Source organism: Panthera uncia, chromosome C2 (assembly GCF_023721935.1).
Source record: "Panthera uncia isolate 11264 chromosome C2, Puncia_PCG_1.0, whole genome shotgun sequence".
In the NCBI taxonomy this organism is placed as follows: Eukaryota; Metazoa; Chordata; class Mammalia; order Carnivora; family Felidae; genus Panthera; species Panthera uncia.
Genome location: NC_064810.1, coordinates 140,495,417 through 140,519,376, shown reverse-complemented (window position 1 = coordinate 140,519,376; position 23,960 = coordinate 140,495,417). Strand labels below are relative to the sequence as shown.

The 23,960-nt window shown below is 42.1% G+C and overlaps 1 protein-coding gene across 12 annotated transcripts in view; it reads left to right on the top strand.

Moving 5' to 3' along the window:
* NEK10 (NIMA related kinase 10) overlaps positions 1-23,960 on the top strand; it is a 223,549-nt gene that overhangs the window by 15,944 nt on the left and 183,645 nt on the right. For 11 of the 12 annotated variants that reach the window (XR_007457399.1, XM_049628906.1, XM_049628904.1 and 8 more), the window contains exons 2-6: positions 1,357-1,467; positions 1,691-1,751; positions 7,316-7,446; positions 8,988-9,086; positions 18,002-18,086. Coding sequence is in view for 11 of the 12 variants with exons in the window: in XM_049628906.1 (XP_049484863.1) it covers positions 1,394-1,467; positions 1,691-1,751; positions 7,316-7,446; positions 8,988-9,086; positions 18,002-18,086 (450 nt within the window). In the remaining variant the exon portion in view is untranslated. Of the gene's footprint in view, positions 1-1,356; positions 1,468-1,690; positions 1,752-7,315; positions 7,447-8,987; positions 9,087-18,001; positions 18,087-23,960 lie in introns of those variants that run through there. The other variant, XM_049628910.1, reaches the window with a different exon arrangement.

Genomic DNA, 23,960 nt, shown 5'->3' with positions numbered 1-23,960 from the left:
TACTATTCCTTACTTATCTTTTGAGGGGATGTGGGAAACAGTATTAAAATTTATCCTGGGAAAAGTGACCATGATGACAGCAAAACTTACCTAGAAGATTGAAATGCCTATTGGGTTGTATTCCCAGGCTGGCCAGTCTCACTGTCCAGATTGTTTAAAAACAAACTTCAATTCAGTAAATTTTAAAGATAGAGAACAAACTGAAGGTTGCTGGAGGGGAGGTGGGTGGGGAGACGGGCTAAATGGGTGATGGGCATTAAGGTGGGCACTTGTTGGGATGAGTATTGGGTGTTATATATAAGTGATGAATCACTAAATTCTACTCCTGAAACAAACAAGCAAACAAACAAACAAATGCATTTCTCAGCTGGAAAAAAAAAAGATCTTATTAACTTTATTCAGTGATTCATGAATTGGACAACATCCACTCTTGCAGATCGAAAGCAACTCTTAGGAGTTTTACAGGCAGAAGGGAGCAAGAACAAGGAAGTTACACTGGTCAAAAAGTGGATTGGGTATTGCAAGGTTACTTTTCTTTAAAGGTATAGCATGAGTTTATCAGGCAGATTATTTAATTAATGCTGATGTGGTGATTCCTGATTGGCTAGTTTAAATTTTCATATCTGGGAGTGCTGAAAATATAATTAAGTTTGGTGACCTGGGGCTTAACATAAGTGACTCCATTTTGGGCCTGTTGGCTTGCTTTTGACAGGATGTTTGAGTGAGTACAGGGGCTGTGCAGGACTGACCCAATTCTTGCTGAGTTCTCATTGACTACAGTTGACTCACCTGGGGTGGCAGTTTGAAAGATTTAGGAATTCTGGAAATCCAGTGAAATTTTGTGTATTACCTCTGACACTGTAACACTTATTTGCAAATGGCTGGGGCTTTTTCCAGGCTCTTAGAAGGATCACCTATGATGGAGACGAACTCCTTGAATTAGCAGCATATAGTTAAGGATACTTATCGAGAAAGACAAGTAGGATGGCATAAAAACATTAGTTGGGTTTCAGGTATTTGCTTATAGATGTATATTTTGGAAACCCCTAATGGGGGCACTTTTCCTGACAAGCAGAAATGTATATTTGTTGAGACAGTGGGTCAGAATATTTGAAACCGAGAATGACTCAGAAAACAGAGGTTTATGGGCTACTATACCTATAAACTATGCCCTAAATGTATCTGAAGGCCTTTGAAAGATAAATAATAAATGCTATTCATATGAACATTTTTATTGTTGTATTAGAAATAAATGTTAACTTTTACCTACTTAAGTATTATAAAGTGACTTTTGCCTGAGAATATTTTGGAGCACAGACTCCAACTAAAGTATTCCCCTCTGGTTTATTTTGAAAGGAATGCCATGTTAATTCTGGGGCATTGATGTTTTACAATGCCTGATCAAGACAAAAAGGCGAAGACCACAGAAAAATCAACTGATAAAAAACAACAAGGAGTCACCACCAGGTAACCCCTTACTGAGTCCATTTGAGAAACAGAGTAGACCTTTGACAAGGGCTACTCTGGGTTATGGTGTTTACTGAAAGGTTTGCTCATTTCTAGAGGTTTAAAGGAAATGGATACATTTCAGTCTATACAGGCAGGCCTCCGGAGGGCAACACCATCGGTGGGTGCCACTAGTTCACCTGGAATCTTTGGTTGGTTGACACTGTGTTATTCTTTCTCCTAGGGACTATTCAGATCTTAAAAGACTTCGTTGCCTTTTGAACGTTCAATCAAGCAAACAACAGGTAGTGTGTTCAAAGAATGTGCATGCATTGATAAAAGAGAACTCACATGTTTCCAAAGGGATTAATTTAACATTTTTATGAACAGTGTATCTATTTTTCTTTGTTCTTTTATATGTTTTGTTTTTCTTTATCTGGCTGTTTCTCTCATACCTGGTTCAGTCCTGCCAGAATTCAGCATCTACAGCCTTTTCATTCTTCTTCTCTTTATTTTCTGTTTATTGCCATGTGTCCTAATTATCGAAGCTCTTCAGTCTAGAAGCAGTATGCTGTTCTATTGAATGCCTACCATTTGACTCTTTGGAGTTTTGGGAACTTGATGTTTTCCAAAACACAAATTACTGAATTTTCTTTCTTCTCCCCTCCACCCCACCTCATGCTACCCAGTTCCTAGAGCACGACTCTTGATGTTTGCTGCAAATTTTATCTCACCGAAAAGAGGAGAAAAGAGTCAATTTGGCTATTTTTCTGATAGCATATATATATATATATATATATATATATATATATATATATTTAATTTTTTAAATGTATATTTATTTATTTTTGAGAGAGACAGACAGAGTATGAGTGGGGGAGGAGCAGAGAGAGAGGGAGACACAGAATCCAAAGCAGGCTCTGGGCTCCCAGTTGTCGGCACAGAGCCTGATGTGGGCCTTGAACCCACAAACTATGAGATCATGACCTGAGCCGAAGTCGATGCTTAACCGACTGAGCCACCCAGGTGCCCCAGCTTTTTTATATTTTTATCAGACAGAGAAAGGATGGTACCTCTGCTTGAATTTATCTTTAAACTTTTCTTTTTGGTTTTACCTCTGTGAGACTTTGGAGAATCATGAGATTAGAGGCTCTCTGCGAAGATTTGGAGAACAGCACAGCAATGCTAATAATAATGACAACAGCAGACACTTAGTTAGCACCTGTAATGGTAGGGATGGTTCTTGAGCCCCAGTGACCTGGCACCAAAGTCTACTATGTCATACTCGTCTAAATAAATTTGTTGAAGAACTCTTGTATAGTAGGAATCTTGATGGATTTTGTTATATCCATCAAACTAACAGAGAACCACAACATTTTCATCTAGTTATTTATAGTCAAGGATGACTTTCTAGTGAATTGATGGCATATGAAGGCCAAATAGTATAGATCCTGTTTAGGGAACGTTTACCATGTGTCTGGTGCTTTATTTGCATCACCCCGTTGAGTGACCACGACTTCTGCTTTCGCAGAATAGGAAACTGAGGCACAAAGAATTAAGTGACTTTCTCGAGATCATACTGCCAGCTGATGGCTGGAATACAGGTCTGGACCCAAACACTACATCTTCGCAATATATGCCTCTCCCCACTGAGTTGTCTTTTAAATGACTTGGGAAATGAGATTCCAGTTCAAAAAATAGTTGGATAAACTTTGATTCGGAGTAAACACGGTTGTAAAATACCTTTTCACCTATCAATCCTTCTCTGTTATTTCGTGCTATGGCCCCCAGGAGCAATTTCTTCCCATCCAGGTGTGTCAGCAGTCACTCTTTCTCTTTGTCTATCTCTACTCTGCTAAAAGAATCTCCCTGGCTTACTGCTCACAAGCCTTCACGGACAATTGCCCCACATCACATCCATTCTTTTTTAGAAGGTAAGCAAGGTGACTCAGCATATGGTTTTGATTGTAGTTCCCATTCTTTCTCCCTGTCCATCCTAAGATGTAACCATGATGTCAGAGACTTCTATTTATTGCTTTTGCAATCCCTTCTCCCAAATTTGTCCTTCTCCCAAATTTCTTTCTTAAAATATCTTAATCTGTTTCTAAGACCCAAATCTAACGACACCACTTCTGCAAACAAGCTTTCTTTTATCTTGTATTCTCGAAGTGATCTCTGTCTTCCCAAAGCACCTTTTCCCGCCCACAGTTGTAGCCTTATAGTCTTCCTCATTTTGGAAACACTTGTCTACGTGTCTTATTTCCAGACCAGACTGTATATTTCCCAATGCCGGCAACTTTGACTTTGCCTCTGGTTTAGTGTAGCCTTCGTTCAGTGAGTTCTTGGTCAGTTTTTTTCATATTGAATTGTGGCTAAAAATTGAGTTACATCATGAGCATGTATAACCATATGGCCAGGGTAAAAGAAACACCAGTGGTGTCTTTTTTTTTTTTTTTCTTTTTCTTTTGTTTTTGCCTCTAATCTTCCAACTTTGAAGTTCATGCTGACTAGATCTATTGTATCCCCTTTCAACACCACTTCCTTGTTAACACTTGGAGGAGTTAACTAAAGTGAATTTAATAGTTTCTTCTTCTTTAACAAATTTTAGAATTTGCAGTCTGTTGTCTGACAAGTTCACGTGGTATAACTTTTTGTCAGCTGTTTCATATGTACAAAAATGCATATTTGTAATCCTTGAATTATTCAGAAAGTAGATGGTTCTAAGAAAAAATGAAAATGCCCTCACTAATATGAAGGTCCTGAGGTTCACAAAATTCATTCCTAATTCTATTTAATTTAGCAACGATAAATGTTATTCTGAACACCCTCTTCTCTTTATAGTAAAATAATATGGAGAAGAACGATATTGGAAAGAACAAATCCAGCATTTGTTTATATCTTGTTTGTGAGAGAAGGAAGTAAGGAGGTTTATGGATATACATGAAGTATGACAATTTATGATAAATTGAAGCCAAGACCAAAGAAGAAAGAAGAACAAGGGTAGGGACAAAGTAGAGTTAGTGAGGCAGAAATGCCCATCGAAATAAGCAAGTGGGCCACACATTTGGCTCTGAGATTTTTAGCAGTCAATTTGAAAAGGGTAATTTGGGATTAAGGCTCACTCACCTGAATTTCTGTTCTAACAAGACCTGGCCTGTTATTTGCAAATAGACCAAAAATGGCCAATTAATCTGTTGCAGAGGAAATTTGCTTTGCGGTTTAGGCAGAGACTTGCAAAGAACTGAGTGTCCTTTATTTGAATCTCTAATGAGCCAAGTCACTTCCCTGTTGTTTCCTTGTGTCCCAATGTTCTACTTTCGTTCTTTGTCTTGACTGCTCTGTGTATCTCTGTGTGTCTTGCTTAACCACGTTAGAGTTTGCTGTTTTGTGGGACGGTCCCACAGTGTGACACAACTGGGGACAGAGACACACTGAGGGGACAGAGGAGCCCCCTTCGTCATAACAAGGTTACAATAATCCTAACCTGTAAAACAAATCATTCAAGGAAAACAATTGCCCCAGGGTTATTGAAGCAAAGTGAAATGACAAAGTTGGTTGGAGATTTCACCAGAGGTTTTCACCAATATTGAAGTAATCTGCCAAGAGCTGGAATTCAGATTTTTCCCCCCTACATTCAAGGCCACAGGGAGCTGAGAAATCGGTTTGCAGTAAGTAAAAAAGATAGAAGAAAGAACAAACAAATTACAGACTAGTTAATTGCCCCGAAATAGAAGAAGTTTTGATAAATACTGTGGAAAGAAAAGGTATAAGGCACAGTGTTCGTGTTCTGCGAGATAAGGTATAGAAAAGACATTCATAGATGTGACCAGGCAAGACAGGAATCCTGAATGAAGGGTGCAGACAGTAGGTGTATGGGTTTTGACAGGCATAAGGAGGCCACTTTTGGCTCAGATCACAGGGAAGGAGATGGTTCTTGAAGAAATGGGCTGGTTTTCCATCAGTGGAATTGGTGGAAAGGTATTATTGGTGAAATGAGTAGAATAATCAGGTATCTGAAGCAAGGAAAATAACAAGCATTTAAGTAAAATGGTGACCGGATGTTTCTATTGGAAGGAGTGATACATAATACTAGAGGCAATTGGGCAGCGTCTGAAGGCCCGTCTGCAGTTTTGTATGAGCCCATAAGCAACAGGGAATGTTGACATTGCCGAGCAGAAGTGACACAGTCAAATTTTTAGGAAAGTTCTGTGCTTCATCCTGTAGTCTTTCTTCTTTCCGCTCATGCTGGTCAGGCTGCTCAGGTACCTCTCATTTTCTGGAGTACACACAGATGTCCTCTGTCTTGCAGCCTGTAAAAGTCTGTCTGGAATACTCTGAAATACTCTTGGCATCCTGGTCCATGGCCCACCCTGTCTCTCCTTTACTTTCTGCCACAACAAACCCTGGTTCACTCAACTTGCAGCCTCTTCTCGTGCTGGCTTACCCCTCCCCCACCCCAAGGGACTCTGACCTTGAAGGCAGAGGTGGGTATCAGGCATGATAGGTGCTATAAGCGAGGTCCACACAGTAACGCCAACCAGGGACGGAGTGAACAGCTCTGCCGGGAAGGCTCAGGCGGGTGCTCACCAGGAGGCTGAGCTGAGCCCTGAAAGGTGATCAGGAATCAGTCTGCAGCACATGCCCAGGCATGGAATGGTCAAACACTACGGTGGTTTCTGGGACAAGTGACCGGTTTAATGCGGCCAGAATGTGGGGCACGGTTTTATATTTCTCTGGCATGTTTTCTTTCTTTATTTATTTGTATCATATGGACTTGCAGATTCGTAGTTTATTCTGTGGTGGATTTATTTTTCAGTACTGCATAGCAAATCATTCCAAAACTTAGTTGTTTAAAACAACGATCATTTACTGTGTCTTACCTATTCTGCAGGTCATGAATTCAGAGCAGTTAGCCTGGATGGTTCTGGTTCAGGTTTCTGCCACTGGGTGCCCACTAGCCATGATTCTTTCAACATCAACTGGGGCACCGCTTCCAAGGTGGCTCATTCACATAGCTGGCAATGGGTGCTGTTTGTGGGTGGGAGGCTTCTCTCCACAGGGCTGTTTGTCCTCACAGCATGAGCTGGGGATTCCCCAGAACTACCCCCCTACATGTTGAAAAAAATTTTTAATGTTTATTTATTTTTGAGAGAGAGAGACGGGCAGAGAGAGATGGAGACACAGAATCCAAGCAGGCTCCAGGCTCTGAGCTGTCAGCACAGAGCCCGATGTGGGGCTCGAACCCACAAACTGCGAGATCATGACCTGAGCCGAAGTCGGACATTCAACCGACTCAGCCACCCAGGTGCCCCTAGTTGTTCTTGTTGTTGCTGCTGTTGTTTTTAAGTTAATTTATTTTCAGAGAGAGAGCATACATGCAAGCAGGGGAGGGGCAGAGAGAGAGAGGGAGAGAGAGAATCCCAAGAAGTTTCCGCTCTCTGTGTGCAGAGCCTGACTTGGGGCTCAATCTCCTGGCTGTGAGATCATGACCTGAGCCTAAACCAAGAGTCGGACGCTCAACCGACTGAAACCCCAGGTGCCCTGAGACGAGCAAGTTTGGTTCATGTTGAGCTGCTGTTATAATCAAGGGAGACTGAAAATACATAAATAACTGTAAGATATGACAGGTGGCGTTACAGGCAATGAAGAAAAATAAAACAGCATAAGGCAGAAAGAGTAAATGTTTAAGTCAAAGATGTTTAAATCTTGGAAAACCCCTAAATTTGACTTGGCTATCATGTTAATTATTGTTTTGGGAAAAAACTCATTCCCTTTATCCGGCCTCCAATTACCACTTCCCCCATTTTGTTACTTTGTTTATTCTGTGCTGGATTGTTATCCTCACGGGCTCCTGCTTCTATTTCTGTAGCTTCCAGCCATTAACTTCGATAGTGCCCAAAATAGCATGACGAAGTCTGAGCCTGCCATCAAGGTGGGTGGACACAGAACCCGAGGTCAGTGGCATGAGTCCACAGAAGCTGTTGAACTTGAAAATTTTAGGTAAGAATCCAGTATCTCCCCTGCCTTCAACAACCTATTCTAATTAGCCCAAAACTTTGTTTGTTTGTCACGGGAGCTAAAATTTACAAGTGTTTCAGAATTTACCATGGGGATTCTTAATAATTTCAGTGTTTAAACCATTCCCAGAAATAGTGTGTAAATAACAGCTTAGTGGCTTTAGGTGGAACCGACGGAGTTTCAGGACACCTTGCTGAGACACCTCTGCCATTTGTTCTATGAGGAAATGGTTCCAAGTTGTTGGCCTGGCTCAGCTGATTCCAGGCTTTGTCTTCAGCGTTTGGTCTGTCCATACCTTGCCAGCAATGAGGAGGCATAAAAGAAGCCGTTGCTCTGAACAGATATGGTGGCTCAGGACTGTGGTTGTCAAAGCAACTGAGGTTTTCAGTTGAAGGGATTACACCTCACCTTTAACATTGAAACTGGCAACCCACATTCATCTGTCCTGTCACCATTTAGACCTGCCAGAAGTTGCACATTCTTGTGGGCCACTCCCCTTCCAGGAGCTGGGTCTCTCGGCTTTACAATGTGCTGAGGTCATCTGGCACTAAGTGCTGTGTAAATAATGAATGGTATGAAATATCAACATGAATATTCTAGAATGATCATTTATTTATTTGACCTAGATTTCTTCTCCCTGTCATTTTATGGCAATGAATTTAATAGTCTACAAAAGGCATACGACAGTAAATGGTTTATATTTAGTGAGGAACACTAAATTCTTTAAAAATGCTTACATATTCAGTCTACTGGTATCCATGTACTAAGAATGCTCTCGCCTGGCTAGGGTAGGGACACGCTGTCCAATGACCAGTGAAAGACTGCAAAGGAAGAACAGTACAAATGACAACATAAGGCTGTAGAACTTGCCTTTGAGGTGATGTGTTCATGTAATTCCAGATTATTGGCTTAGATCTTAAAATTGGTCTATTTTAATATGCACAAAAATAACATATATTTTGTAGCAGTGACACCATTTTGTGCATTATCTCTTATCCTCTCCCAGTTTTAAAGTGGAATTTATAATTTAAAGTAGTATTTATAACCTCTTTAATGGGTTGTAATATCAGAAAAAAGAAGCCGAAAATGGGATATCTCCAGACTTTGTTAAACACACACACACACACACACACACACACACACACACACACACCATATGCAAACAATCAACAACCACAGAAACTTGTTTACAGCCTAATGCGGTGTCTAGATAATATGCACCAATCATTCTTTCTCTTTGCATACCCTTTTCCTCCTTCTGAACAAGTTTAGCTATTAAGTGTTTATAGGGAATCCTTTAGTTAAATGGTAAAATGAAATATATATGCTTGATTATAATCTTTATTATTAGCTTTATAATTTAATCCTTTTTTAACAGTGGACATGTGCCTTTAATAATGTGTTAAATCCTGAGAATCCTTCAATATTTGCATGAATAGAGATGATCTTTGCCTGCATTGCTAACTTTGAGACAGGCTAAATAATTTTTATTACAAAATGCTTTTCTGTTTGTTTAATCTCAGTATAAACTACAAGAATGAGAGAAACTTCAGTAAACATCCGCAGCATAAACTGTTTCAGGAGATCTTTACAGCCTTGGTGAAAAATAGACTCATATGCAGGTAAGACTGTCGCAGAAAAGACCAACAATTTACACATGAATGGCATATCTTATATATCTTATTTCTAGCATATGGTTTGAAGCAGTTTATGAGATTGGATACCACATACTTAAAGGATAAAACAGAGCAAATATCATTTAGAAGGAGGCAAATGAATAGGCATTGCAAGTGATCTCATTAAAATCACTCTGATTAAATACTGAATTTTGCCAAATTTTGTGACAGATGAGGTAAAATGGGAAAACACCCATGTTACCCTGTTTTTCTTATTTTTCTTACTATGAATTTGGATACTCAGGAGTTTATTGCCAGGGTCCTTATGAAACAGACACTGCGTAACCCCCTGGCCAACATCCTCATGGTACACTTTTTCAGTTGATACAAGGACTGATTAAATGGGCTGCCCCAGCTTTGACCTTGGGGAAAGGATGAATGTGTACCCCCCAGTACAGCCCAATGATGATGTTTCTTCTCGGGACCAAGTTAAATGTTCCCTCTATTGATCTTCATTGCACTTAACACAAGTGCAGTGTTGGAACTATGGGGAAGGGTTAGCAAGACCTCTTTCTGTCTCACAAACATCAGGCGTCTTCAGTGAGCCATTGACTAGTGCTGGATTGTAGTCAGGACTGAATTTTCTATTCATTCTGGGCTGCTTGAAGCGAGAGCTGGTTATGCTGCTGCTAGTTATGAAGGTGGCTCCCAGCATTGTTACATGGATAGGACCTTGCCTTCTACTCTTCCCTGGAGGCCCAGGCTCTCTCCTGACAAGCAGCGGCTGAAAGGATGCCTATAAAGAACCGTGAATCTTCTGCATCGCTTTGTGACTCGATTGAGATATCTGAATTCTGCCCCAGTGAGATGGGAAAAAATTACTCCTGTTGGAAAATAGGAGAAATATTAAGAATTTAATGTCTTGAGCAAGATAAGACTTTGACTTGGTCCAGTGCAATAGCTGACTTTAAATAGAACAGTATCCCGGTGGGTCCTCCATGATGAATCAGCTACAAAACATGCCTAAGAGGCAGCCTAACAATTTGATCTTTAGAAGGGGCTTATTTGGTATTAAATACTCAAGGGTTGGACAGTGGCTGCCAAATACATTTGTTTAGTTTAAAGCAATCCAGGATTGGGACTGCATCTATTATGTCTTTGTACCTGATTTAAGCAGAGGATTATAGGACGGGTTCAGATGATACAAAAAGCCTAAAATCTTTATCGTGGCTATGGAATCGGGTCCCTGCTCAGTTCTTGACAGTATACTCAGATTGTTGAAAGATTAATGAACACTACAAAGGCCCTGAAATTGCCCTGAACTGTTTTCTCCCTGAGCTCGAACAGAGTACAACGATGGTTAGTAGCAGAATAATTATGCCTGAAATGGTATTAGGAAATGACGTTCTTTAATTCATTGTGAAGACGGCTATCATGGACTGTTCAACGGATGTCTCATAGACCATTTATTGGGTCAGTACTTTGAGGAAGAATACTTGCAGAATTAAAGATGTGAGACATGTCACTGTGTCCCCACTCCGAGGGCACTAGATGCAGAAATTGTTAGGGAAACTAATTGGGCAAGGGTTGGCATCCAACAGTTGAAAAGATCTTAACAATTCTGAAGTTAAGAGATCTCTTGTCAGGACCTTTTCAAATTCTTAGTGATTAATGAGGCGTCTTAGATTGGATGGAATTACTGGCTTGCAACATGAGTAGTCCCTGGAAATCTTCAAACTAGGAAGAGATGATTATAGATCTCTTTGCCTTCATAGTACGAGAAGGAATTTAGGAATGTTGAACATCAAGGGCATCCTTTTATGTCATCCTTTGGCTGCTGATGGATTGTTACGTTCAGTTCTATTCTAAAAGCAAGGTTGGGTCAAAGATGGCTTAAGTGTAAAGGTCTTCCATTGTTCCTCACCCCATATGACCTTGCTAAGATAGTCAGAATTACCTCTCCCCCCCCCCCCTAAATTTAGACTTACAGAAGAATTACATCTCAGGGACTTTTCTGGTATAGCTTCCTATCCTATTTCTTTGCCAACATCAGATTTAATGTTGGCTGGAAAGCTTGGATTCAATGCATTTGAATACATTTGTATATCTACTGTGTGCAAGGAAGAGAGGGAATAAGCATTGGGGAAGGAAGAGAGGCTGAAAATACAAAGATGAATAAAACACATGATCCCTTTCTTCTAGGGACTCAGCATCTACTCTGGTCAGCAAAACAATTATCCACTATCCCAATACAAGGGAAAATATGGTGGATATAAACTATTTATATTATTACAACTAAAGACTGGGGGAGATTGAAGGGTGTGGACTTTGGTCTTTGGTCCAATTCAGGCTGTAGACGAGATTGGACACATTCAGGATGTTATGCCATTCAATTTTACCCTGAGGATATAGCTGATTGGAATTTTGTGTCACGTGTGGACTGTGAGCCCTTCCACGTCTTCTGTCAGTTTATGCCCCAGTGATGCTGTTCTTATTGTTGTTCTATTTCATTCTTCCCCACTGCAGTCTTCCTCTAAACCATACTTCTAGATACTTCCTTTCTGGGTGCATTTCCCAAGATTGGCCTATGATTACTCCCTTGTTCTCAGAAGTGAAGATTGCGAGGCGGCATCTGAAATGAGATGGGAGTTGTTAATCCAGGGTCAGATAAGGTAACACAGTAAGCACTGCAGACACCTCGTGGTACATCTCAGAGGGCAAGTGAAAGAAGCATCCCTGAAGCTGAGGTTACTCCTGGTTACACATGGTCACAAATCTTGACTCATGGCAGAGTACAAAAGCAAATTTTGATCTTCCAACTTTTCATTCAGCCATAATGTCATCTATTGGAGAGTCTAGTTAGAAAATAAATCCACCCCCTTTCCATTTCACCTGCCTGTCCAGGAAAGTACAAAGGGTGCTGGGTATCCAAGACCAGGTTGTTATGAGGTTGCATAGGAAAGAAAAAGTTGTCACAACATTGGCATATCCTCTAATTAACTACTTATAAAATTGACCTCTACTCAAGGATCTCTTCTGTGTATCTGTTCCTCTGAGCTCCCTCTTTGTTGGTCCATTCCTTGCTGATTGCCTGATGATGTGCAGATCCTGTAATACAGTGCAAATATAACATAGTTTTTCTTGTGAAATGAACTTGCAAATGTGGCTAAAGATGTAGAATATCCTGACGATACTAAAAAAATAATTATAGTGCCAAGCTGTTGGAATCTGGCTAATAAGGCGCCAGCATAATTAGACCACTGACATATTGAAGAAGGGGTATTAACGAGGACAATGACAAGGTGGGACTTCAAAAAAGTGCATTTGGACCACAAAGGTTAGGAGAGGCCTTTAGGAAAAATTGATGACTCTTTCTAATATATTTGCAAAAATGAACCTCTTTATGCTGCCGAAGTCAAAAGTGAATTCAAGGATGTTGGATCATGTTATGTGATTGGTCAGAGAAAGTGTGCCCCAAAATGTCAGCAGAATCCATTTTTGCTTTGTTCTAGTTATTAGGGCAGAGTTGCGGTTATAACTTAAATTTTGTGAAATGTAAAATAAAATATATCTTAGTTTATTTTTTAAGATAAGATTTTCCTTGCAACTTGCTCCCTGCTATTTAATATGTTTGGTGTTATTTTAAAGTGGGTTCACTTAGCTGGTCTCTTCCTGGTATGATTATTCTACAATTGTCAGAATATTGCAACTTTTGAGGAAGTAAGTATATATACCAGGTTCTGCCATTTCAGTTAAAAGAGAACCACCTGATCCATTTAGCATGACTTTTTTGCTCCAAAAATGCAATCACTTTTCTAATAAGAACAAGTTGGTGTCCTTATTATTTTACATCCCGTTTTCTGAAATATCTACTGTAAATGTGGCATATTTTGGAAATAGATTGCAAAAATCAATCACTTGGATATCCACCAGGTATGAAATTAAAATGTTCTAGCCTTTCCAGGAAAGCACTGCTTGTTCTTGGGCCACATGCAACCACTGGAACAAATTTTAACGTGGCCAAACCAATAAATGACAGCTTCCCATTAGTACATGACCTTCTGAGAGCCAGGCAGTGACTTCCAGATACAGTCTAGAGACCACATTTCCATGGCTAAAATCAGCCAATCCCCAAACACTTGGAGAGCTTTGCTCTGACAGACTGTGCCTTATAAGTTGTATATAATTACTCTCAATTCATCTTTTCTTTTACCTAGTGATTAGTGGACTTTTTCTTCTTTGGAGATCTTGAAGCTAACATGCCTAAAACAGGACTTTTGATTTTTCTTGCTCAACTTGCCCTCCCTCAGCTTTATTCTTCCCCACCTATTGCCTGGTCCAAACTGCCATCATCTCTTACTTGGACAATTGCAGTAAGTTTACTTGGTTCCCTGCTTTGATCCCCGATTCCCTATACTGTTCTCAATACTGCCACCTAAAGGATCCTTTCAAAAATCTGTTGGATCATATTAGTTCTCTGCTTGGAGCCTTTTAGTGGCTTTCCAGAATAAAAATTCCAAAGTCCCTATTCTTATTCTCCAAAGACCTACAGATCTGGCTCCTGCCATCTCTCCGACTTCAGCTCCTAATACCTTGTCTTGGCTCACTTTGCTTCAGCCCGACGGACTTCCTTACTATTGCTTGCACAAACAATCACACTCCTGCTCAGGGACTATATACTTAACTCTTCTGCTGTTCTGACCTAGACTCACTCCTCACTTCACTTGGATGCTAATCTGCCCAGAGAACCCTTCTCTGACTTCCCTAAAATAATATCCCCTGGACTGTCTAAACCCTTAAACTTTCTTGTCCTCCATTATACACCACCTCGTATAAATTTTTATTTGTTTGTTTTTATTATTGCTCTTCTCCCTTTAGAAGGTCAGCTCCATGAACACAAGTCCACGGTTTTGTCCTTTGCCTTACCCCGGGCATGTAACCATGCCTGGCTACCAGTAGGTGATGAGTAAATATTTGAAACCATTCTACCTCTGAAACTTCCATCAACTGTGTAGAAGAAACACATATAGGCAGTCCCTTCTGCTCAATATCTCTCTGACTTTAGGGACTAGCATAACCCATTGGATGGACTTCCGGTTGGGCGCATATTTGGGGCTAAATTTAGTGGGAAACACAAAGGAAGAAGAAAGACCCGCTATGAATACTGGAATAAGCCGGTAAAGATGCGTTGAGTATTCATTTGTAGTTAATTTCTTCACGCATACTTTTTTTTTCTTCTAAGTCTTACCACGGCTATTTGGATGTGAATTTTACTTTTCTAACATCTCTCCCCCTCCAAAAAGAATACAGGGCTCTGTTGTATGAATGCGAGATAATGTTTATTTTGAAACAGGCTTGATTGAATTTCTCCACTCTTAAATTTTGAGTCGGAGGTGGAAGTGTTGTTGTTGTTGTTGTTGTTGTTTTGTGTATTAATGGAAGGGGCGGTTTAAATGACACGTCACCATGAAGATGCCGCTTATTCTGAGGGAGAAAGAGAGCGAAGCGTGGTACGAATGAGGACTAGGGTGAACCTCTGGCTTGTGCATCCGTCCCTGGGTTCAGCTGACCTCAGACCATTTGGCTGTCCTGGGTGGTATTTACCCTCCAACCCCGCAGCTTCGTGACTGCTTTTTACGTGGAGCTCTCACATCACATACGGGTTTCTTCCACCGTGCAAGACGGTGAAGGCCCTGCGACCACATTTCAGTTGCCGTGTTGCCCGTGCCACTTTTCCTTCCCGTTTTGTACTGAAAGCGGAGCGTGATGCTGAAAGCGATGTGGCAGGTGGTCATGGGCAAAGGCCGTGGGAGCTGATCACGCTGTTCTGTATTAATAGTCCTGTGAAAGAAGTGGCAAAAGTTCAGTCACAAGAGGGGACAAATATTTGCCCGCTCATGAATCCGCTGCTGTGCGGCGGCTATATTGGGACATACCCTCCAGGGAAACGCTGTCTTTGCAGACAGACAGCTTTTTCAGAGCTGCCCCAGAGGACCCCCGGCTGCTGTGCTGAACATTCCTGCTCCCACAGTGTACGTGTTGGAGAGTCACTGTCCCTGCGGTCACCCCCGCCTGTGGGACCTGGAGTGGTGCTGGGGCGGGGAGGGACCCAGGAGTCAGGCCCCAGCTCTGCTCTCCTGTGCAGCCTTGGGCCAGCCTCTGGGTTCCTCCGGGCTGCAGTTGCTGGCTCAATACAATGAGAGCACCCGTCTTTATGGCCGGCCGCTATTATTCTCTGTAATTCTCTGGTTGCACTAAGTCGTGTGTTTCCTAGTCCCCCACCTCTTGGCAAACAGAGATATATATCATCTTACAGAACACGCCATTCCTCTTGAATACCAGGGCTCCATCCCATGTGCTGCGTCCTTGTGGGGGGTTAGGGGCTGGGAGCCAAGGAAGGAACAACTGCTCCTTCAGAGGTCAGCGCTCAGAGAGAAGAAGCCAGAGGACTCAGACACCAGGAATTCTATTTACATTTATAACAGCAGAGGCCAGAATCACGTAGAAATATTAATAGCTTTGGGCTTTAGTCCCAAAATTGCAAAACAAAAAATGCCGTTTGCTTGGAACCGAACCTTTAACTCAGACTTTTCTGGAACTCTTCATTTATTTCTATTCCTTCAATAGTAATAAGTTTAAAAAGCCTATCCTGGCATATTTTTTTTTTCTTTTTTATAGGGGGGAGGAAATAGGGGAAAAAAAGCTTTTTGTATTTATTTTAATATGAAAAACGTTGCAAACGTCATGACTTTTCCTCATGAAGATTGTATATAGTTAACAGGAAAAATACCAGTGCACACATATTTATAGCTTGAATCACCTCTTGATATGTCTCATGGCTTTTCCTCTTAAATAATGAAAAGCAATCAGCATTAAACCTCATTAGGTTTTTAGCAGCTGTTGCAACTTGATCATTATTTCTTTTAGGTCTTTGGGATGTCGGATCTCTGCACTCCAGTTCAGGCTCCGTGCTATCTTTAGCTGACCCCAGCACCTGAAGGGGAAAGTAGTCATGTGCCCTCTCCCTATTTATAAAGATTAGAGGTATTCTGTCTGAAATAAGAGTCTCAGAATAAGTGTCCCCATAGGTGATTGTTTTAAATTCAAAGCGCATTTCAAATTTGCAGTATTTTCCTCAACGCAGGGAAGTCGGGATGAACGATGGCACGGCCTTGGCTAACTGTGCCTGGCTGGCGGCACCGGCATGGGTTGAGTCCTGCCTTTATTCTCAGAAACTGAGCTTTGCCTCCGTAGCAAAGGTGTCGCTGTCATGGTGCCTGGGCGAGAGGAGGGCCAGGGTTTGATGGCGGGTGTGGTGGGCAGCTCCTGCCGGGAGCCCTGGTGATGGCGGGGAGAGCAGTTCTCAGCCAGTGATGCTTTTGGGACGTCTTGTTCAGCCTCTGTCTGTAGCCAGGCCTCTGTGGGGTGGGGTGGGGGGGTTGGGGGGTGCTCTAACCTATCAGGAGCTCTCAGACATCCCTGGGAATATAAGAACATGGGAAAAGCATATTTGCCAACTTCCTTCTGGAAGGAATAGTGAGGGGTTTGGGGTGGAGCGGAAGGGGGTAGGGTGGGGCGTGACACCTCCAGTGGCAGTGACCGTAGATGTTCGTCCTGCCTTTGAGGAGGGTCGGTCTCGTGCACTCACGTTTGAGATGTGCAGGTTTGGGAGCAGAGCTGAATTTCTCAGGACCGTGGAGGAGATGAAGCTGTATTCTACCACCAATGCTAAGGATTAATATGAGGCAGGCCAGGCAAGGGTTGGCTTGGGACCTCAGCTTAAGCAAATGTTCCACTTGACCGAGGGGCAGACCTTTAAAGTATCCTAAACTTGCTGGATGCATAAGTAACCCAGCTGTGGGGGTGGGAGAAGTTATGTGGCTTCTAGTCTGGAACAGCTTTCCTTATCTTCCTCAGTTTTTCTTGGCTAACTATGGAATAACAGACACTCTTTGTTTTAGTGTTTTGTTAACATTTGCACCAAGCACCACTGTCGGGCTAGCTTAGAGGACCGTGTGAGACAGTGTTGCCTGAGAGGGTGCCCGTGCTTGTCTTTGCCCTTCTCCTTCGTGCTCCCCACTCTCCATGGTCTCCCCTGAGATTACATCCTTAGCCATTCACCTGTACACCAACCTTCATCTCAGGGTCTGCTTCTGGGGAAACTGATCCAAGGAAATGCTTTTTCACGGTGTTCCCCAAACTGCCCACCAAAGTGCCCTGGAGGCTACAGAGCACCCCCAGGGTGTCATGGAGTGTTTGAAATTTTCAAGGAGAAGAACGCTATGCAATATCTGTCAGATACAGTGCCAACTGCTCAAGGTGCTGTATGATTTCCATATTAAGATTGGGCTACCTTCCTTTCGATGACGGCATATGTTTCTGAAGCTGGGTTTTCCATGGTTGTTACGATAAAAAGCAAGTACGAGGTGAAAAGCAGGTGGAAGAGGAGAAGGTGGTGGTATCCAATCTGATCACAAGGCTTGAGAATTTGTTTAGTGTTTACAGGAGCACACACGCCATTAGTAAGTAAATGTGCTTAAGAATGAAATAAAAATATTTTCCTTAAGATGTATGCGTATAATTTTTTCAAATGGATCCTAGGTTATTAGGGCATAAGTTCTTGTTAAGTCAAATTTAATTATTGGAACTTTTAGCTATTTCTTTTGGTCAGGCGCTGCCCCTCAGTCAGCAAGGGCAGTACGAACCAAATGATGATGGCAGTTTTTATGCATTTCACGCTAACATGGATTAAGTGTTCAGGTACCAAATAATAGTCCTTGTTGTAGCTTATGCTCGAAATAAACTAATGCTATTCCTTTGTGTGTCCCTTATTGTCCTGCACTGTTTTGTGTTGTTCATGAACTGTCACACTGGCCTCTTCAACACGGGCAAACATGCTTTCTCTTGTTTTCTTCTTTCAGAGAGTGGGTTAATCGAGCCCCATCTATTCACTTTCTGAGAGTATTAATCTGTCTGAGACTACTAATGAGGGATCCATGTTATCAGGTTGGTTGGAAAAAATAAAGGTAGTTTTTACTTGTTATGAAGATGAAGTAAAGATCTGGGATCGTGTTAGCTTTTTTTTTTTTTTTTTTTTCCTGTCTCACAACTCAATAGCTTTCAAATTTAGGAGGTATCTCAACTGCTATTTAAACAGATATGAGAAACAATTTAATAGGGACAAACAAATCTGTATGTTTCTGCTGTATTAACTATGGTATTAAGTGGATGGGACTTCTGGCGTATGTTTAAACCATTGGCAGTTCAGGCCACACCTTTGAGTGTGTTCAAGGCTAAGCAGCTCCCTTGGTCAAAGTCAGCAGTGACAAGTGGGGGCCTTCTCAGGGAGTTCCCGAGGCAGCCCATGGGAAAGGCAGAGGCTGCGGTTTTAGCAGCTGCTCCAGAGTCCGGGCCCTTGCCCACACCTAAGTTGGAGGTGAGCACGGGACCTGCCGCTGGTCTCCGATGAGGGTTGCGAGGCCGAGAAACTTTCCCCCCTCTCACTAGTTACTGGAGTGTGCTGCTGCTTCTAGTTTAGTGTTTCTTGAATTTTAACGTGCACAGGAATCCACTGGGAATCTTGTAAACACCGATTCTGATTCAGCAGGTACACACTGAGGCCCAAGTCTCTGCGTTTCTGTGAAGCTTCCAGAAGACGCCAATGCCACTGGTCCATGGCCCACACGTTGCACAGCAAGGACTTAGTGCTTTAGCAGTGAGGCTCTAAAAAACAAGCTTCCCTAACATTTCACCCAGACCTTCAAAATTATTTCTTCTAGTATCGGCTGGTAGACAGCTGCTTCCATAAAGCAGCAGTTCTCAAACATCTGTGTGTCCGAAACACATGGATGACCTACAGATTGCTAGGGGCCATCCCCACAGCTGGTTGTTCAGTAGGTTTGGGGAGGGCTGGAAAATCTGCTCTTCTAGTAAGTTCCCAGGTGAAGCTGATGCTTCTTGTCAGGGGACCACAGTTTGAGAACCACTGTTCCAAAGCCTCAAGATCGCTTATTTAGTCATTGTTACTGCTTGCCAATGTTAAATATTTAGAACGTACCTATTCTAAATACGTGCTTCGGTGTTTTCACAGATTTTTTTCCCCCCTAAGAAGCATCTCCTTTTACACCCTGTCCTGATGAGCTACTAGGAAGCTCAGACCACTCCAAAGATCTTTTACTTTGGACTTGGTTTTACTGATGAATTGTTTGCGTCAGAATGCGTTTCTCTTCATTACCCCAATAACCATCTTTTCCAACCTTGGCACTTAAAAAAAGCATTTCGTACTAGTCAGCTACAGAGCCCGCTCTGATTTGAGTCTTCTAGGATTCATGGTGGTGCCACCTGTTTCCTTTAGACGAATCACCACTTCTTCGTTCTGTATTCTAAGCTGGCCTTGTGCTATTATAGTTTAGTGAGCCCTTTGACTGTGTGACTCAGGGCATTGTCCAAATGGCTTTCTGTCCTGGTTGCTCAGAGTTTTTTTGGGAAGACAGCATCCTTTTTTTTTTTTCCCATGACCAGCCGTACAGAACTATGCATTCCATGTATTTCTGAAGGGCCGTTTGCAATTCTGTGTGCAGTGTATGTAATAACAGTGGACCACGTGTTCCATTTTGCCCGGGTCAGTTCCAGTATGTGTTCCTTGTTCCCACTTAATTATTAATAACATCTCCTTTCACTCTCATGAAGGTAGGTTTTTAGCAGGGGCTCTAATTTTCTGACTTATAGAAGTTAGCAAAGTATTTGCCTCAGAGATTTTCTGTTTGTTTAGAAAATTGATGACCGTTGTGTCCTACTCTGCTGATCTCCATCAAAGTATTGCCTTTCTTAGTCTAGTTCTTGATGGATCGGGACAGGGTTGATTGCCCTGCTCTCTCCAGGAAAGAATTCAGTGACCTCATTGTTTATGGGATTTTGTGACTAAACACATATTGAAATGAAGTCCTTCCCCGATTTCTAGTCTTTCCATAGAAGGGTATTCTCTCTGAATATCTCCTCCTGGCACTCTTTCCACAAAGAAGAGCGTGTGCTCAGGCGGTTGTTGAACATCTTGAGTTGCCAAGAATTGTTGGCCGAAGTCACAAAGCTTTGCTGGGGTTTACTGTAATTTATGCCAGTTAATCTCAGCGAGGCTTCATCCTTGCTAGGCATTCCTTTCCTCGCTTGTTGAGTCTGTGCCGCAGGATCCACAGTGGCTGTTCCAAACCCTGTCCGCTTCTCATACTCCGATCCCCTCCTGACCCTGTCATCCTCACCAAATTACAGCATTGTCTGCTTTCTGGGAAAACCAAAGCCATTCCAGTGGGAACTCTCTTATTATCTCTTCTTTGTTGCTTGAAATATTAGGGTTACCTTGAAGCTTTATGTTCTTCTTGTCTCAGAAGAAATATCCCTCCTCCTTGCCAAGGCTTACCCATCTATCTATTCTCTTCATTCCTATGTCAGTGTCTCCCTTTCTATTTTCTATTATTGTAAAAATCTCCTCTCCTGGACCCAGATGTCCCTTCGAATCTTCACCTTCCCTTCATTACTACATTTCTTGAGAGGTCAGGCTATATCTCTTGAACCCACTTCCTCTCTGTCAGAACTGATGGGCTGTATTGCTTTCACACTGAATTCTTGTGAACAGGGTTCTCCCTGGAAGCCATGTTTCAGTCAGCATCCGTTGATCCAGAGGTTGCAAACTGGTAGCTCAGAGATTGGATCTTGCCTGCCAGAGACTTCAGTATATGCTTAACGGAGACTCCAGCAAGAAAAAAACTGGAAGGAATGAAAGAGAAGCCATTTTGAAAATATGGAGTGCTTAGGGTTGTTCGCAATTAAAGGGAGACACGTGGTCTGAGGTTTCAAGTATGTTAGGAATCCCAAGCAGGATACAGAGAAATGGCCACCTGGACTTTACTGTGAAGCCGTAGTACATTGCTTACCGAGGATGAAGTGAAAATCTTAAAAGCTCCTAAGTACAATTATCTTAGCAACCACAGTAAAAAGATGGGCAGGCTGAGTGACCTTATCCCAGCACCTGCATTTCTCAACTCCCTTAGCAGCCCACAGGCTTCACCGCATTTTCCGTTTGTCTCCACCGCTCCCAGGAGGCCATAGCTCTTCCTTAGCACTTTGTGTTTTTCTGTATTACTGCTCTTTTTCTTGACCCTGCCTTCCTAAATGTTAACCTTCCCAAAGTTCTTTATTTTTTCAAGTTTATTTATTTTGAGAGAGAGAAAGAGAGAGCGAGCAGGGGAGGGGCAGAAAGAGAGGGAGAGAGATAATCCCAGGTAGGCTCTGTACTATCAGCAAAGAGCCCAACAACGTGGGGCTTGATCCCACGAACTGCGAGATGGTGACCTGAGCCAAAACCAAGAGCCGGAGGCTTAACCGACTGAGCAACCCAGGCGCCCCATCCAAAGTTCTTTTCTTTCATCATCTTCTCCCCTATCTCCCATGCTCTTGGCTTCAACTATCGTTGTTGGCATTGTTGTTTTTTTGCTTACAAGTACATACCTCCAGTCTCCAACTTTTCTCTTCATGTAAGTCACAAATTTCCAGGAGTATTTTGGATGGCCATATGGATGACACAATAGTGTAATTGTTCTCAAAGTGCGATTTGGGGACGGCTTATGGATCTCTGAAACCCTTTCAGGGATTCTACCAGGCCAAAAATATCTTAAAAATAATGCCACGGTGTTGTTTGACTTTTCACACTCACTGTCTTACATATATGAGTGGCGTTCTCCAGAGGCTCTGGGATGCGTGAAAATGTCACAGCTCTGATGGCTGATGGAACGTGTGCTTGTCTACTCCTCCTGTGTTTTAAAATGTTCACACTTTTAACTTGTAATATGATAAGTAGATATACCCCACATAAACAGAACTCTTTGAGGTTCTCAGTAACTTCTAAGAGTGTGAAGGAACACAGAGACCAAAGAGTTTGAGAAGCACTGTGGTGGTGCATTCCACTCAGTAACTTTAAAATGGAGCTCTTTGATCCTTCCTCTCACCTTGAACCTTCAGAAGCAACTCTTAATCCTTTTAATGGCGCTACCTTGCTTCCAGACTCCAAGGTAGGAAACTTTAAAACATCTCTTATATTTTCTTCTTACTTATCCCCTACAAATAGAACCTACCAAGGTTTTCAAGAGTACTGCTATTCCATCTGGAAAGATAAGATGCCAGCACATAGAGGGGCCTAAAATCAAGACCCAGAAATGAGCAGTGCAGAACCACTGTTGAGTTTAAGCAGAGGAGTAAAGTGATCACATTTGTGATTCACTGTTAAGGGCTCACTGCAGTGTGCTCGACATTGATTTGGTTGCTGATTAGGTGTAGGATGAGAGCATCCAACGTCACTGACATTTTCAGCCATTGCAAAAATAGTGGTGCATAACAACATCTATTTTGGTGTTGCACTGTGCTCCCTTTTTAAAGAACATACTCTTTATCTGTATTATATTATTGTATCACTTTTTTAAAAAAAGGAAAACCTCAGGGAATAGAACATGGACATTTGTTCACATACTGCACATTGGACTGCAGGTCAGATTGACTTGGGGACTTTCTCCAGGTCATTGGGTTCAGAAGTACAGAAGCCAGTCTTGTGACTCTGTGGCTTGTGAGCAGGGAGAAAATGCTGAGATCTGACAGGGCACGAGGGAGGTGTTGCTGTCATCCAAGTGTGCGGTCATATTTGCTTCTCCGGTTAGTAGTCAGAACCGTTAAGCCCAGGTATGCGCATGCGTAACTTGTGGTTCTGGTTTGCTGCAGCTGATGCTCTCAGGTTAGAGCAATCCCATTGGTATGACCAAACGAAATATAGGGAGGACTCTGATTCTGTGCGCCATCTCCTAGCCTTGCTCCAGTCTCCATAGGAGCATGGGGGGCCGAAGCGGGGAGTGTTTATTTTGTAAATGAAGGGCAAATTCTTGAGTATGTAACAACAACATTCCCAGAGAGTGACAGACCCTCTCTCTCTTTCCTATACGTCATAACAGTGCTTCTCCAATGGTGATCCACGGGAGTTAATACATATTCAGTGAAAAGAAGTGTGCTTCAATTAATGATGTTTGGGAAAAACTGCACTCAGTTCTCCCATTGGAGGCTTATAATGCATGGCGGGATGTTCAAAGCTCTGAGGGGCCCTATGATAAAACCAATTGTCAAACTCTGTTTAAAGTATTATTTTACAAGCTAATTTGAATTTGGCCATGAAATTATTACTATTTTTTAAATAGAATGTCTAATGCTACCCACTGCACAGAATAAAAGGGTTATTCCCAGAACAGAGTTTGGGACTTAGTCCCAAATTGTTAATACTAATTATTGGATTGATATGTTACTTGTCAAGGTAAAAACTTAAAAATGACCATGACCATGACCAATCATTTAAACATTATTCTCTCCCGTGGTGTCTTCTCACTTCCAAGTCTCAAATTTAAATCTCCTTCAAGTCAACAACTCCCAGATTTTAATCTTTTGCTCTCACGTCATTTCCCATGGTCTTTTGTACTTTTCTCAAGTGAATATCCCAGCAGTAGCTCAGTATGTCCCAAATCGAGTCTTCTCTGACCTAGACTAGACTCTTCCCGTCTCCTTCCTTATGTCTGTTAGTATCTGCCACCCCTTAGTCCCCAGGCTCAAATAGGTGCTGTCTTCTACTTTGTTCCCTTTCTTCTAGCATGTCTTCGTGTTTACTTGATCACACGACTTCACAGACTATCTCTGCCTCTCCATTCTCCTTCCCACTGTCACCGCCAACCAACTGGGCTTCTAGGTGGCATTCTTTCCCTTTCTGGTTCATTCAAAAACCAGAAGGAAGTCCCCACAGCTGATTTCTTTCTTTCTTTCTTTCTTTCTTTCTTTCTTTCTTTCTTTCTTTCTTTCTTT